The 14,111-nt window shown below is 37.5% G+C and overlaps 1 protein-coding gene across 9 annotated transcripts in view; it reads left to right on the top strand.

The window, feature by feature from the left end:
• The window catches only part of SWT1 (SWT1 RNA endoribonuclease homolog), a 112,538-nt gene that overhangs the window by 62,024 nt on the left and 36,403 nt on the right, over positions 1-14,111 (top strand). For 7 of the 9 annotated variants that reach the window (XM_055582938.1, XM_055582934.1, XM_055582939.1 and 4 more), the window contains one exon: positions 9,649-9,780. In XM_055582938.1, coding sequence (XP_055438913.1) covers positions 9,649-9,780 — 132 coding nt within the window. Of the gene's footprint in view, positions 1-1,070; positions 1,210-9,648; positions 9,781-9,928; positions 10,105-14,111 lie in introns of those variants that run through there. The other 2 variants (XM_055582941.1, XM_055582942.1) reach the window with 2 other exon arrangements.

Genomic DNA, 14,111 nt, shown 5'->3' on the forward strand with positions numbered 1-14,111 from the left:
CAAGCACATGCCAGTGTTATTTGTTTGCAGCGTTCCTCCCTCCCCACAGCACGACTGAACAAGTGAGCCTTAAAAAATGTCTACCGCTGCCCCCTTTGTGTCAGGGTGGAAATTAGACAGTGAAGAGGCCAGCAAACAGAAGAAGCTAAAACAGAGGGAACCGCCTTGGAAATGACAGGTACAATAGATTAAAACCCTGTAGTTAGCACCGACTACATAGGAAGGGGCCCATAGATCTTGAGAAGTATAAGCCCAGTCAAGGAACTATCTGAAAGTGAACTGACCCCACACTGTCCACAACAACACCAGAGAAAGTCCTAGATATATTTTGACTATTAAAAAAATTTTTTTTTTAATTTTCATTTTTATAACCTACTATTACTTTGTAAAAAAAAAGAAAACAACAACCCTATTTTTAAAAGCAAACTTCATATATATATTTTATAATTTTTGTGACTTTGTTTTTTCTTTAATATTGTATTTTTGAGAATCCAACCTCTACTCTAGATTTTTAATCTTTGCTTTTTGGTATTTGTTATCAATTTTGTACCTTTAAGAACCCAATCTTCAGTATCCATTTTTACTTGCGAGCGAGATTACTGGCTTGACTGCTCTCTCCCACTTTGGACTCTCCTTTTTCTCCACCAAGTCGCCTCTGTCTCCTCCCTCCCGCTTCTCTTCTCTACCCAAGTCTGTGAATCTCGTTGTGTGTTCTGGACTGTGGAGAACACTTAGGGAACTGATTACTGGCTGGATCTGTCTCTCTCCTTTTGATTCCCCACCCCTCTTTATCCTCCTGGCCACCTCTGTCTCCTTCCTCCCTCTTCTCTTCTCTGTATAACTGCGTGAACATCTCTGAGCGGTCCAGACTGTGGAAAGCACATAGGGAAGTGATTACTGACTAGCTTGCTCCCTCCTCTTTTGATTCCCCCTCTTCTCCTCCTAGTCACCTCTATTTCCCTTCTCCCACTTCTCTTCTCCACGTAACTCTGTGAACCTCTCTGGGTGTCCCTCACTGTAGAGAAGCTTTTCATCTTTAACCTAGATGTTTTATCATTGGTGCTGTATAGGTGGAGAAGTCTTGAGGCTATTGTAAGAATAAGACTGAAAACCAGAGGCAGGAGGCTTAAGTCTAAATCCTGAGAACACCAGAGAACTCCTGACTCCAGGGAACATTAATTGATTGGAGCTCAACAAACGCCTCCATACCTACACTGAAACCAAGCACCACCCAAGGGCCAACAAGTTCCAGAACAAGACATACCATGCAAATTCTCCAGCAACACAGGAACATAGCCCTGAGCTTCAATATTCAAGCTTCCCAAAGTCACACCAAACCCACTGACATCTCATAACGCATTACTGGACACTTCATTGCACTCCAGAGAGAAGAAATCCAGCTCCACCCACCAGAACACTGACACAAACTTCCCTAACCAGGAAACCTTGACAAGCTACCCATCCAACCCCACCCACAGCGAGGAAACTCCACAATAAAGAGAATTCCACAAACTGCCAGAATATGGAAAGGCCACCCCAAACACAGCAATATAAACAAGATGAAAAGGCAGAGAAATACCCAGCAGGTAAAGGAACAGGATAAATGCCCACCAAACCAAACAAAAGAGGAAGAGATAGGGAATCTACCTGATAAAGAATTCTGAATAATTATAGTGAAAATGATCCAAAATCTTGGAAACAAAATGGAGTTACAGATAAATAGCCTGAGACAAGGATTGAGAAGATGCAAGAAAGGTTTAACAAGGGCCTAGAAGAAATAAAAAAGAGTCAATATATAAGGAATAATGCAATAAATGAGATCAAAAACACTCTGAAGGGAACCAACAGTAGAATAAGAGGCAGAAGATAGGATAAGTGAGGTAGAAGATAGAGTGGTAGAAATAAATGAAACAGGAAAAAAATGAATTAAAAGAAATGACAATCTTAGAGACCTCTGGGACGATGTTAAATGCTCCAACATTCGAATCATAGGAGTCCCAGAAGAAGAAGACAAAAAGAAAGACCATGAGAAAATACTTAAGGAGATAATAGTTGAAAACTTCCCTAAAATGGGGAAGGAAATAATCACCGAAGTCCAAGAAACCCAGAGAGTCCCAAACAGGATAAACCCAAGGCGAAACACCCCAAGACACATATTAATCAAATTAACAAAGATCAAACACAGAGAACAAATATTAATAGCAGCAAGGGAAAAACAACAAATAACACACAAGGGGATTCCCATAAGTATAACAGCTGATGTTTTAATAGAAACTGTTCAGGCCAGGAGGGAATGGCAGGACGTACTTAAAGTGATGAGAGAAAATAACCTACAGCCCAGATTACTGTACCCAGCAAGGATCTCATTCAAATATGAAAGAGAAATCAAAAGCGTTACAGATAAGCAAAAGCTGAGAGAATTCAGCACCACCAAACCAGCTCTCCAACAAATGCTAAAGGATCTTCTCTAGACAGGAAGCACAGAAAGGGTGTATAAACTCGAACCCAAAACAATAAAGTAAATGGCAACGGGATCATACTTATCAATAATTACCTTAAATGTAAATGGGTTGAATGCCCCAACCAAAAGACAAAGACTGGCTGAATGGATACAAAAACAAGACCCCTATATATGTTGTCTACAAGAGACTCACCTTGAAACAAGGGACACATACAGACTGAAAGTGAAGGGCCGGAAAAAAATATCCCATGCAAATAGGGACCAAAAGAAAGCAGGAGTAGCAATACTCATATCAGATAAAATAGACTTTAAAACAAAGGCTGTGAAAAGAGACAAAGATGGACACTACGAAAGGATCAATCCAAGAAGATATAACAATCATAAATATATATGCACCCAACAAGGAGCACCACAATATGTAAGACAAATGCTAACAAGTATGAGAGGGGAAATTAACAATTACACAGTAATAGTGGGAGACTTTAATACCCCACTCACACCTATGGATAGATCAACTAAACAGAAAATTAACAAGGAAACACAAACCTTAAATGATACAGTAGACCAGTTAGACCTAATTGATATCTATAGGACATTTCACCCCAAAACGATGAATTTCACTTTTTTCTCAAGCGCACATGAAACCTTCTCTAGAATAGATCACATCCTGGGCCATAAATCTAGCCTTGGTAAATTCAAAAAAACTGAAATCATTCCAAGCATCTTTTCTGACCCCAATACAGTAAGATCAGATCTCAATTACAGGAGAAAAACTATTAAAAATTCCAACATATGGAGGCTGAACAACACGCTGCTGAAGAACCAACAAATCACAGAAGAAATAAAAAAAGAAATCAAAATATGCATAGAAACGAATGAAAATGAAAACAACCCAAAACCTGGGGGACACTGTAAAAGTACTGCTAAGGGGAAGGTTCATAGCGATACAGGCATACCTCAAGAAACAAGAAAAAAGTCAAATAAATAACCTAACTCTACACCTAAAGCAACTAGAAAAGGAAGAAATGAAGAACCCCATGGTTAGTAGAAGGAAAGAAATCTTAAAAATTAGGGCAGAAATAAATGCAAAAGAAACAAAAGAGACCATAGCAAAAATCAACAAAGCCAAAAGCTGGTTCTTTGAGAAGATAAATAAAATTGTCAAACCATTAGCCAGACTCATCAAGAAACAAAGAAAAATCAAATCAGTAAAATTAGAAATGAAAATGGAGAGATCACAACAGACAACACAGAAATACAAAGGATCATAAGAGATTATTATCAGCAACTATATGCCAATAAAATGGACAACTTGGAAGAAATGGACAAACTCTTAGAAAAGCACAACTTAAAAAAAAAAAAAAAGAAAAGAAAAGCACAACTTTCCAAAACTGAACCAGGAAGAAATAGAGAATCTTAACAGACCCATCACAAGCACGGAAATTGAAACTGTAATCAGAAATCTTCCAGCAAACAAAAGCCCAGGTCCAGACGGCTTCACAGCTGAATTCTACCAAAAATTTAGAGAAGAGCTAACACCTATCCTACTTAAACTCTTCCAGAAAATTGCAGAGGAAAGTAAACTTCCAGGCTCATTCTATGAGGCCACCATCACCCTAATACCAAAACCTGACAAAGATACCACAAAAAAAGAAAATTACAGGCCAATATCATTGATGAACATAGATGCAAAAATTCTTAACAAAATTCTAGCAAACAGAATCCAACAACACATTAAAAAGATCATACACCATGACCAAGTGGGCTTTATCCCAGGGATGCAAGAATTCTTCAATATTGGCAAATCAATCAATGTAATATACCACATTAACAAATTGAAAAATAAAAACCTTATGATTATCTCAACAGATGCAGAGAAAACCTTTGACAAAATTCAACATCCATTTATGATAAAAACCCTCAAGAAAGCAAGAATAGAAGGAACATACCTCAACATAATAAAAGCTATATATGACAAACCCACAGCAAACACTATCCTCAATGGTGAAAAATTGAAAGCATTTCCCCTAAAGTCAGGAACAAGACAAGGGTGCCCACTGTCACCACTACTATTCAACATAGTTTTGGAAGTTTTGGCCACAGCAATCAGAGCAGAAAAAGAAATAAAAGGAATCCAAGTTGGAAAAGAAGAAGTAAAACTCTCACTGTTTGCAGATGACATGATCCTCTACATAGAAAACCCTAAAGACTCTACCAGAAAATTACTAGAGCTAATCAATGAATATAGTAAAGTTGCAGGATATAAAATCAACACCCAGAAATCCCTTGCATTCCTATACACTAATAATGAGAAAATAGAAGAGAAATTAAGGAAACAATTCCATTCACCATTGCAACAAAAAGAATAAAATACTTAGGAGTATATCTACCTAAAGAAACTAAAGACCTATATATAGAAAACTATAAAACACTGGTGAAAGAAATCAAAGAGGACACTAATAGATGGAGAAATATACCATGTTCATGGATTGGAAGAATCAATATAGTGAAAATGAGTATACTACCCAAAGCAATCTATAGATTCAATGCAATCCCTATCAAGCTACCAATGGTATTTTTCACAGAGCTAGAACAAATAATTTCACAATTTGTATGGAAATACGGAAAACCTCGAATAGCCAAAGCAATCTTGATAAAGAAGAGTGGAACTGGAGGAATCAACCTGCCTGACTTCAGGCTCTACTACAAAGCCACAGTCATCAAGACAGTATGATACTGGCACAAAGACAGAAATATAGATCAATGGAACAAAATAGACAGCCCAGAGATAAATCCACGCACCTATGGACACCTTATCTTTGACAAAGTAGGCAAGAATATACAATGGAGAAAAAACAATCTCTTCAACAAGTGGTGCTGGGAAAACTGGTCAACCACTTGTAAAAGAATGAAACTAGAACACTTTCTAACACCATACACAAAAATAAACTCAAAATGGATTAAAGATCTCAACATAAGACCAGAAACTATAAAACTCCTAGAGGAGAACATAGGCAAAACACTCCCCGACATAAATCACAGCAGGATTCTCTATGACCCACCTCCCAGAATATTGGAAATAAAAGCAAAAATAAACAAATGGGATCTAATTAAAATTAAAGGCTTCTGCACAATAAAGGAAACTATAAGCAAGGTGAAAAGACAGCCTTCAGAATGGGAGAGAATAATAGCAAATGAAGCAACTGACAAACAACTAATCTCAAAAATATACAAGCAACTCCTGCAGCTCAATTCCAGAAAAATAAATGACCCAATCAAAAAATGGGCCAAAGAACTGAACAGACATTTCTCCAAAGAAGACATACAAATGGCTAACAAACACATGAAAAGATGCTCAACATCACTCATTATCAGAGAAATGCAAATCAAAACCACTATGAGGTACCATTTCACGCCCGTCAGAATGGCTGCTATCCAAAAGTCTACAAGCAATAAATGCTGGAGAGGGTGTGGAGAAAGGGAACCTTCATACACTGTTGGTGGGAATGTAAACTAGTACAGCCACTTTGGAGAACAGTGTGGAGATTCCTTAAAAAACTGGAAGTAGAACTGCCATATGACCCAGCAATCCCACTGCTGGGCATACACACTGAGGAAACCAGAATTGAAGAGACACGTATACCCCAATGTTCATCGCAGCACTGTTTATAATAGCCAGGACATGGAAGACACCTAGATGTCCATCAGCAGATGAATGGATAAGAAAGCAGTGGTACATATACACAATGGAGTATTACTTAACCGTTAAAAAAAATACATTTGAATCAGTTCTAATGAGGTGAATGAAACTGGAGCCTATTATACAGAGTGAAGTAAGCCAGGAAGAAAAACCCCAATATAGTATAATAGCGCATATATATGGAATTTAGAACGATAATAACAATAATTCTCCAAGCCAGGCTTCAGCAGTATGTGAACCGTGAACTTCCGGATGTTCAAGCCGGTTTTAGAAAAGGCAGAGGAACCAGAGATCAAATTGCCAACATCCGCTGGATCATCGAAAAAGCAAGAGAGTTCCAGAAAAACATCTATTTCTGCTTTATTGACTATACCAAAGGCTTTGACTGTGTGGATCAAAATAAACTCTGGGAAATACTGAAAGACATGGGAATACCAGACCACCTGACCTGCCTCTTGAGAAACCTGTATGCAGGTCAGGAAGCAACAGTTAGAACTGGACATGGAACAACAGGCTGGTTCCAAATAGGAAAAGGAGTACCTCAAGGCTGTATATTGTCACCCTGCTTATTTAACTTATATGCGGAGTACATCATGAGAAACACTGGGTTGGAGGAAGCACAAGCTGGAATCAAGATTACCAGGAGAAATATCGATAACCTCAGATATGCAGATGACACCACCCTTATGGCAGAAAGTGAAGAGGAACTAAAAAGCCTGTTGATGAAAGTGAAAGAGGAGAGTGAAAAAGTTGGCCTAAAGCTCAACATTCAGAAAATGAAGATCATGGCATCTGGTCCCATCACTTCATGGTAAATAGATGGGGAAACAGTGGAAACAGTGTCAAGACTTGTTTTTGGGGGGGGGGCTCCCAAATCACTGCAGATGGTGACTGAAGCCATGAAATTAAAAGACGCTTACTCCTTGGAAGGAAAGTTATGACCTACCTAGATAGCATATTCAAAAGCAGAGACATTACTTTGCCAACAAAGTTTCATCTAGTCAAGGCTATGGTTTTTCCAGTGGTCATGTATGGATGTGAGAGTTGGACTGTGAAGAAAGCTGAGCACCGAAGAAGTGATGCTTTTGAACTGTGGTGTTGGAGAAGACTCTTGAGAGTCCCTTGGACTGCAAGGAGGTCCAACCAGTCCATTCTAAAGGAGATGAGCCCTGGGTGTTCTTTGGAAGGAATGATGCCAAAGCTGAAACTCCAGTCCTTTGGCCACCTTATGCAAAGAGTTGACTCATTGGAAAAGACTCTGATGCTGGAAGGGATTGGGGGCAGGAGGAAAGGGGGACGACAGAGGATGAGATGGCTGGATGATATCACTGACTCGATAGATGTGAGTTTAAGTGAACTCCAGGAGTTGGTGATGGACAGGGAGGCCTGGCATGCCGTGATTCATGGGGTCGCAAAGAGTCGGACATGACTGAGCGACTGAACTGAACAATAACCCTGTATGCGAGACAGCAAAAGAGAGACAGATGTATAGAACAGTCTTCTGGACTCTGTGGGAGAGGGTGAGGGTGGGATGATTTGGGAGAATGGCATTGAAACATGTATATTATCATATATGAAACATCACCAGTCCAGGTTTGATGCATGATACAGGTTGCTCAGGCTGGTGCGCTGGGATGACCCAGAGGGATGGGATGGGGAGGGAGGTAGGAGGGGTGTTCAGGGTGGGGAACACATGTACACCCATGGCGGATTCATGTCAGTGTATGGCAAAACCAATACAATATTGTAAAGTAAAAAAATAAAAAGAAAAAAACACAATATTTAAGATATTTTAATCTTTCTTTTATTTAGAAAATATTTGAATACTTTATGTGGTTTAGAAGTGACCTGTAATATACATACGTTTGTGTTGGATATTACAGAGCTCTTGTTAATTTCTGGATAATACGCTTTATATTATAGCCCTTCAGTAAGTGAAAAATGCTTATAATTACTTTATCATTGTATAGTTTTTAAACTACTTCATTGTTTGCTGTATCTGATTGTATACCAGAGTCACTGTAGAACCAGTTCTCAACATATTCATGTTTGAGCCTTTCACATAGAGATGTTTATTTGAAAATCTGGTGGACCATGCACTATTTTTCATATAAAACTACTCTGAGTACTAGTCACTAAGTCGTGTCTGACTCTTTGCAGCCCTTTGGACTGTAGCCTGCTAGGCTCTTCAGTCCATGGGATTTCCCAGACAAGAATATTGGAGTGGGTTGCCATTTCCTCCTCCAGAGGATCTTCCTGACTCAGGGATCAAACCCTTGTCTCCTGCTTAGCAGGCAGATTCTTTACCACTGAGTCACCTGGGAAGTCCTAGAGCACTTATGCACAACCTTAAGAGGCTGGGATTAGCAGCTGCAAGCTTTTATATAAGTAAAGGATAAACAACATGGTCCTACTATATTGCACAGTGAACTATTGTTTAGTATCTTATGATAAATCATAATGGAAAAGAATATTAAAAAAGAATGTACATATATATGTATAACTGGATCACTTTGCTGTACAGCAGAAATGCACACAACATTCTAAATTAACTATACTTAATAAAAATATTGAAAAATAAAATGACGGAAATTTATTCAGTCACAGTCTGAAGACTAGAAAGTCTGAAATCCAGGTGTCTGCAGAGTTGGTTCTTTTAGGAGGTTCTGAGGGAGAATCTATTCCAGCTTCTAGTAGCTGCCAGCAGTATTTGTAGATATATCACTCCAGTCCAGTCTCTACCTTTGTCTTCACATAGGGTAGTGTCTATCCTAACCCAGCATGACCTCATTTTAACTTACATATGCAAAAATCCTATTTTAAATAAGGTTGTGGGTGAACATGAATTGGGGGGGGGGAGTGTTCAACCCATACAGCATATGTTTTGAGTTTTTATATGGTTGTTTTTATGTTATATGAGTACATTTTGTTTACCTTAATTTTTCTGTTTCATAGATGGCATAAGCATCATCGTAACAGTAATTTGGTATTTCATCAGGTTGCTAATTTACTACTTAATACTTTTTTAAAAATATTGTTGGACATTGAGGTGGTTATTAATTGTGCCTGTTTCTAAAATTGAAATTATCAGAACAAAGTGTATGAACATTTATAACATCCAGTTTCAGCAAAGTCTAAATCTGATGTGTGATTTTTTTTTCTTCATCCTTGTATATGGGAGTACGGTCATTACTTACATACTGACTTGAATATAGATTGATAGCATTACTTCCCTTCTATCTCTTATGGTCTCTTAGAGTGAAACATTATTCACAGTTTTTACAGTATTACTTTCTATTAGACCTATATAGTTGTTGACCCCTATTCTTTGCATGAATGGATGTCTGGACATTTATTTCTCATTTAAACTGATCAACATTATCAGCTATAAGTTATAAACATTATTTTATACATTAGAAGTCAGAATACTTGAATTACAGTAAATTTGCTTGTGTACCTATGAGCATTTCTTTTCTTTCTATTTTAGCATGGATGTGTTTCAAAGGTTGGATTCAAATTCAACTCTGACGTCTTCAAAGATAGCAGCATTTGAAGAAGCATTTGTATATCTTCAAAAGTTAATGGCAGCTGTTAAAGATATTCTGGAAGGAATTCAGAGGTAAATACGACTTAATTTCAAGATTTCATTTATTTCTTACTTTACTCTTTCTTTTAGGCTTATCGGCTTTATCAGAGTTGCTGGGAGTCTTCCAGCAAGTTTCATAAACTAGTAGCTCTTAGATTGAACTCGTCTCCCTCTGTTGCAGAGAATGCCTACTTCAGTTGATCATCTGGACCACAAAAATGTATCTACTTTTTTCCTTTCTAGAAAAAAATTGGCTAGATTGTAGGCTTCATAAGGAACTTTTCTTTACTGCATAACTGTAGCTCCAAGAATAATGCCTGACGCATAATGTTCAGTTCAGTTCAGTTCAGTTTCTCAGTCATGTCTGACTCTTTGCAACCCCATGGACTTCTGCTCACCAGGCTTTCCTGTCCATCACCAACATCCGGAGCTTGCTCAAACTCATGTCCATCAAGTCGGTGATACTATCCAACCACCTCATCCTCTGTCATCCCCTTCTCCTCCTGCTTTCAATCTTCCCCAGGATCAGGGTCTTTTCTAATGAGTCAGTTCTTCACATCAGATGGCCAAAGTATTGAAGTTTCAGCTTCAGCATCAGTCCTTCCAATGAATATTTAGGACTGATTTCCTTTAGGATGAACTGGTTGGATCTCCTTGCAATTCAAGGGACTCTTAAGAGTCTTCACCAGTACATAATGGGCACTCAGTAATTACGTGTTGAATGTGTGTGAGTGCTCAGTTGCTCAGTTGTGTTGACTCTTTTCAACCCCTTGTACTGTACACCAGGCTCCTTTGTCCATGGAATTTTCCAGGCAAAGAATACTGGCATGGTTTGCCATTTCCTCCTCCAGAATAAAAAGTAGTATATGTTAAGGTAATTATCACTGCCCTTTAAAAGGAAAAACATGCTAATATTTGTTAATATGGTTGATTTCATCCAGTACAGTCTCACAGTACCGCAAACTGAGAAAGTTTGAGGAGCAACTTAGTCTTTCGGTGTTTTGAGACTTGATTTGTATGTGATTATTAAATATTTATGAAGTATATAGAAAACATAGTTCTAGAAAGGTATAGAATTGACCATGCCATCTTTGTAGTGTGAAGTCAGTTGTTTTCTTTTGTGGCATTAAAGGAGAATACTTGCAGTTATTTTTTTTATATGCCAAAATTGCTTGATCTGAATTAGACATACAGCTTGCTCTGAGAAGAATGCTGTTCTTTACCAATTAAAAAACAAAACCAAAAGCTGATGTGATTTTAACAAGTCAAAGTTTTAAAAACTTGGATTTTTAAAACAATAGCAATTTTTGATTTTGCTTATTTCTTTTTAAGAGTTTTTGGAAACATTATCTCATTAGTGTGCAAAGCATTTGTACCTCTTTTTGGATCACTTGGCTAATATAATTCTTAGAATGAAAGGTTACCAAAGCTTTTTGCTACTCTTAAGTTACTAATGACTGAAGGGACAGATCCCAAGTTAAATATCATCTCTAAGTGCACATAGGTTTTTTTTTTTTAATTTACGGCAATATTACATAAAAGTAGCTCTATGAAGAAGAAATACTCAGTTCTGATTTTAGCTGTGTAAAAGATGTTTCACATGCTACACTGCATAAAAGCCATGCTTGACGTATTACCTTTTCTATAGAAAGTAGAGATATTAATCTGACTTCAATTACTCAACAAATGTTTGTTGAGCACCACCTGTGCTTGGCATTATGTTAGGCTCTAGGGAATCAAAGATAAATGAGAGGCAATCTCTGACTCCAATGAGCTTGCAGAAATAGTGCTAACAGTCACATTAAAACAGATAGTTACAATAGAGAGTTACTAATATTTTAATAGGAACACAGGCAGTGGAGGGAGGGAGGGTTTGGCAAAAGATGAGACTGGATGGGGGTTGGAGGGAAATGTCTTTTCAGCTTCATAAAGCAGTTTCCACTTTATCCTGTTGGCTAGTATTTCACACATCCAGAGCTGTTCTGTGCCACGAGAGACGTGTTTCTAGTCCAAAAAGCTATGGAAATTCTGTACTGTATTACCCACTGAGAAATATTACCCACTATACATCCTTTGATAGGTTTTATGGACTTTGCTGTAGAGAACCCTTCTTAATTTTAGAAGCTTTAAACATACTGTCCCCTGGACCCCACCCCAGAGATTCTGATTCTGAGGGTGTGCCTGGCTATCACAATTTAAAAAATTTCTCCAAGTGATTCTAATGTGTAGGCAGGTGTTGAGGACCACTAGCCAGTGTGCTTAACCACTTGTTGTCAGAGTGTGGACACAGAACCAGCCTCATCATAGCCACCTGGAACTTGTTAAAAATGCAGATTCTCAAACCCTGCCCTGCCTACTGAATTGAAAACTCTGGGGGTAGGGCCTAGTGGTCTGTGTCCTGATTCTGTGCACACTAAAGGTTGAGCACCAATGGGCCTAAGTGGTGCTCAGCCTTAGTGGCCAATTATAATCACCTGGGAGCTTAAAAAAAGGAAAAAAAGGCCGGGCGCTAACCCTAAACCTATTCCATCTGAATCGCTAGGAGTGGGACCTGTGTGTAAGCATTTTTGTTCACTCCTCTGGTGATTCTTATGTGCAGTCATGTTTGAGAAGATGTAGTGTGTTCTGCGTTCAAAAACCGTATCTAAAGAAATAAACGCTAGAATTTTAAAGCTGGTTGAGTTTTGTTACTCTTTCCTCTAAGTGTACATACCTCCAGGAATAAGGAAGTATTGGTTGCTCTGCTGGTTTTCAGCATGTGACCTGGGGTAAATTGTCTTGAGCCTCAGTCTCTGTCTGTAAAAGAAGCATAGCAATGCCTTTCTAGAGCTTTTCATTAAGTTATTGCACTTCAAAAATTGGGTATTGGTATAACTAATGAAGCCAATGATTCTCTGCTTATTAAAGCAGAGTTCTAGATCCTATCTCAGACTTACTGAAATCACTTCAATATCTGTAGATATTTTGTAGAGAAGAAAAGTTGTATTTTTAACAAACTTTCCAAGAGATTTATATGCAATTGGTACAGGAACACATTTTAAAAAATTAATCCAGCCTCCTGTAGTAAGTATATCAGAACTTCTTGAGCTACCAGTAGAGGGCATTATGAATAAAAAGTTTGCCAGTTTAATTATTCATTAATCAACAGAAACTACTGAAATTGCAAGGTTTTTTTTAACTGTAAGACAATGGACATTTGAATCAAAGTGTATTAAAAGTTAATAATTATATTGTTTTGTCAAGTGTTATGTGGTCTTAAAATCTTTTAAAGTAAGTTCAGTGTAAACATTGAAAAATACACTCAAATTTGTAATGACTGCAAATTCATTAGCATTTTGGATGCTTGCTAAAGTGAAATTGTTTCTTTTTTTGAGCTATATGCTCAGTGAATATATGTCAGCTCTGTTTCTTTTTATTGTGCTCTGCTAAGTCACTTCAGTTGTGTCCAACTCTTTGCAACCCTGTATAGACTATAGCCTGCCAGGCTTCTCTGTCCATGGGATTCTCCAGGCAAGAATAGTGGACTGGGTTGCCATTTCCTACTCCAGAGGATCTTCTTGACCCAGAAATTGAACTCACATCTCTTATTAAAGCACATCATTTATGGTGTTATTTTAGGAACTGGTAATAAATAACCTGTTAATCAAGTCCTTCAGTTAAAGAAGTGAATGAAAATGTGTTTGTTGAACTGAGTTTGTAGCTGCCTTCACTAATGTCATCTACCCTAGCTAAGCTACTATTTCTTTTCTTAGAGTAACTCATGCCTTCTTCACATGATGTATGTGAAAATCTTTTTAAACTGTAACATATTTATAAGTGTTAGTTTTTATTTTTTCTTTAAAGCTGAGATGTTTAATTTGAAATATTTAACTGTATAATTTAATTTTGATAGAATTCGAAGCATCATTATGGTGAGTTAAGATTGAAAATATTGGTGTTAGCAGTTGTCCACACAGTTATATAGTTGGGTGCAGAATACCTAATTTGGTAAAAGTTGAAGGAATGGGAATATTGCTGATTTCTGCACTTTATGCACACTTTTTTCTTGGGTAGGAGAGTGAACTTAGCTAACTTATTTGGCTTAGAAATTGCTTCTTTCTTATCTTTCCTTTTATATGTTTATAGGGTTAATTTCAGCACTTTTGTTAATATTTTCTTATATAAACACTAGTGAACCAGTCAATATTCTTTCCATTTAGACAAAAGTGTTGTAAGATTTATTTTTTAGGTCAGTACTATCTAGTCTCATTTTATACTTTAGTGAATTTATGTCTAGATTGGTCAAGTCATTCTCAAGATAACAAAAACCTTTTGCTGAGGATATGAAAATTATAAAGCTTCACTTGGAGTGAAAAATTAATTAG

The sequence above is a fragment of the Bubalus kerabau genome, chromosome 5 (genome assembly GCF_029407905.1).
Source record: "Bubalus kerabau isolate K-KA32 ecotype Philippines breed swamp buffalo chromosome 5, PCC_UOA_SB_1v2, whole genome shotgun sequence".
Lineage (NCBI taxonomy): Eukaryota > Metazoa > Chordata > Mammalia > Artiodactyla > Bovidae > Bubalus > Bubalus kerabau.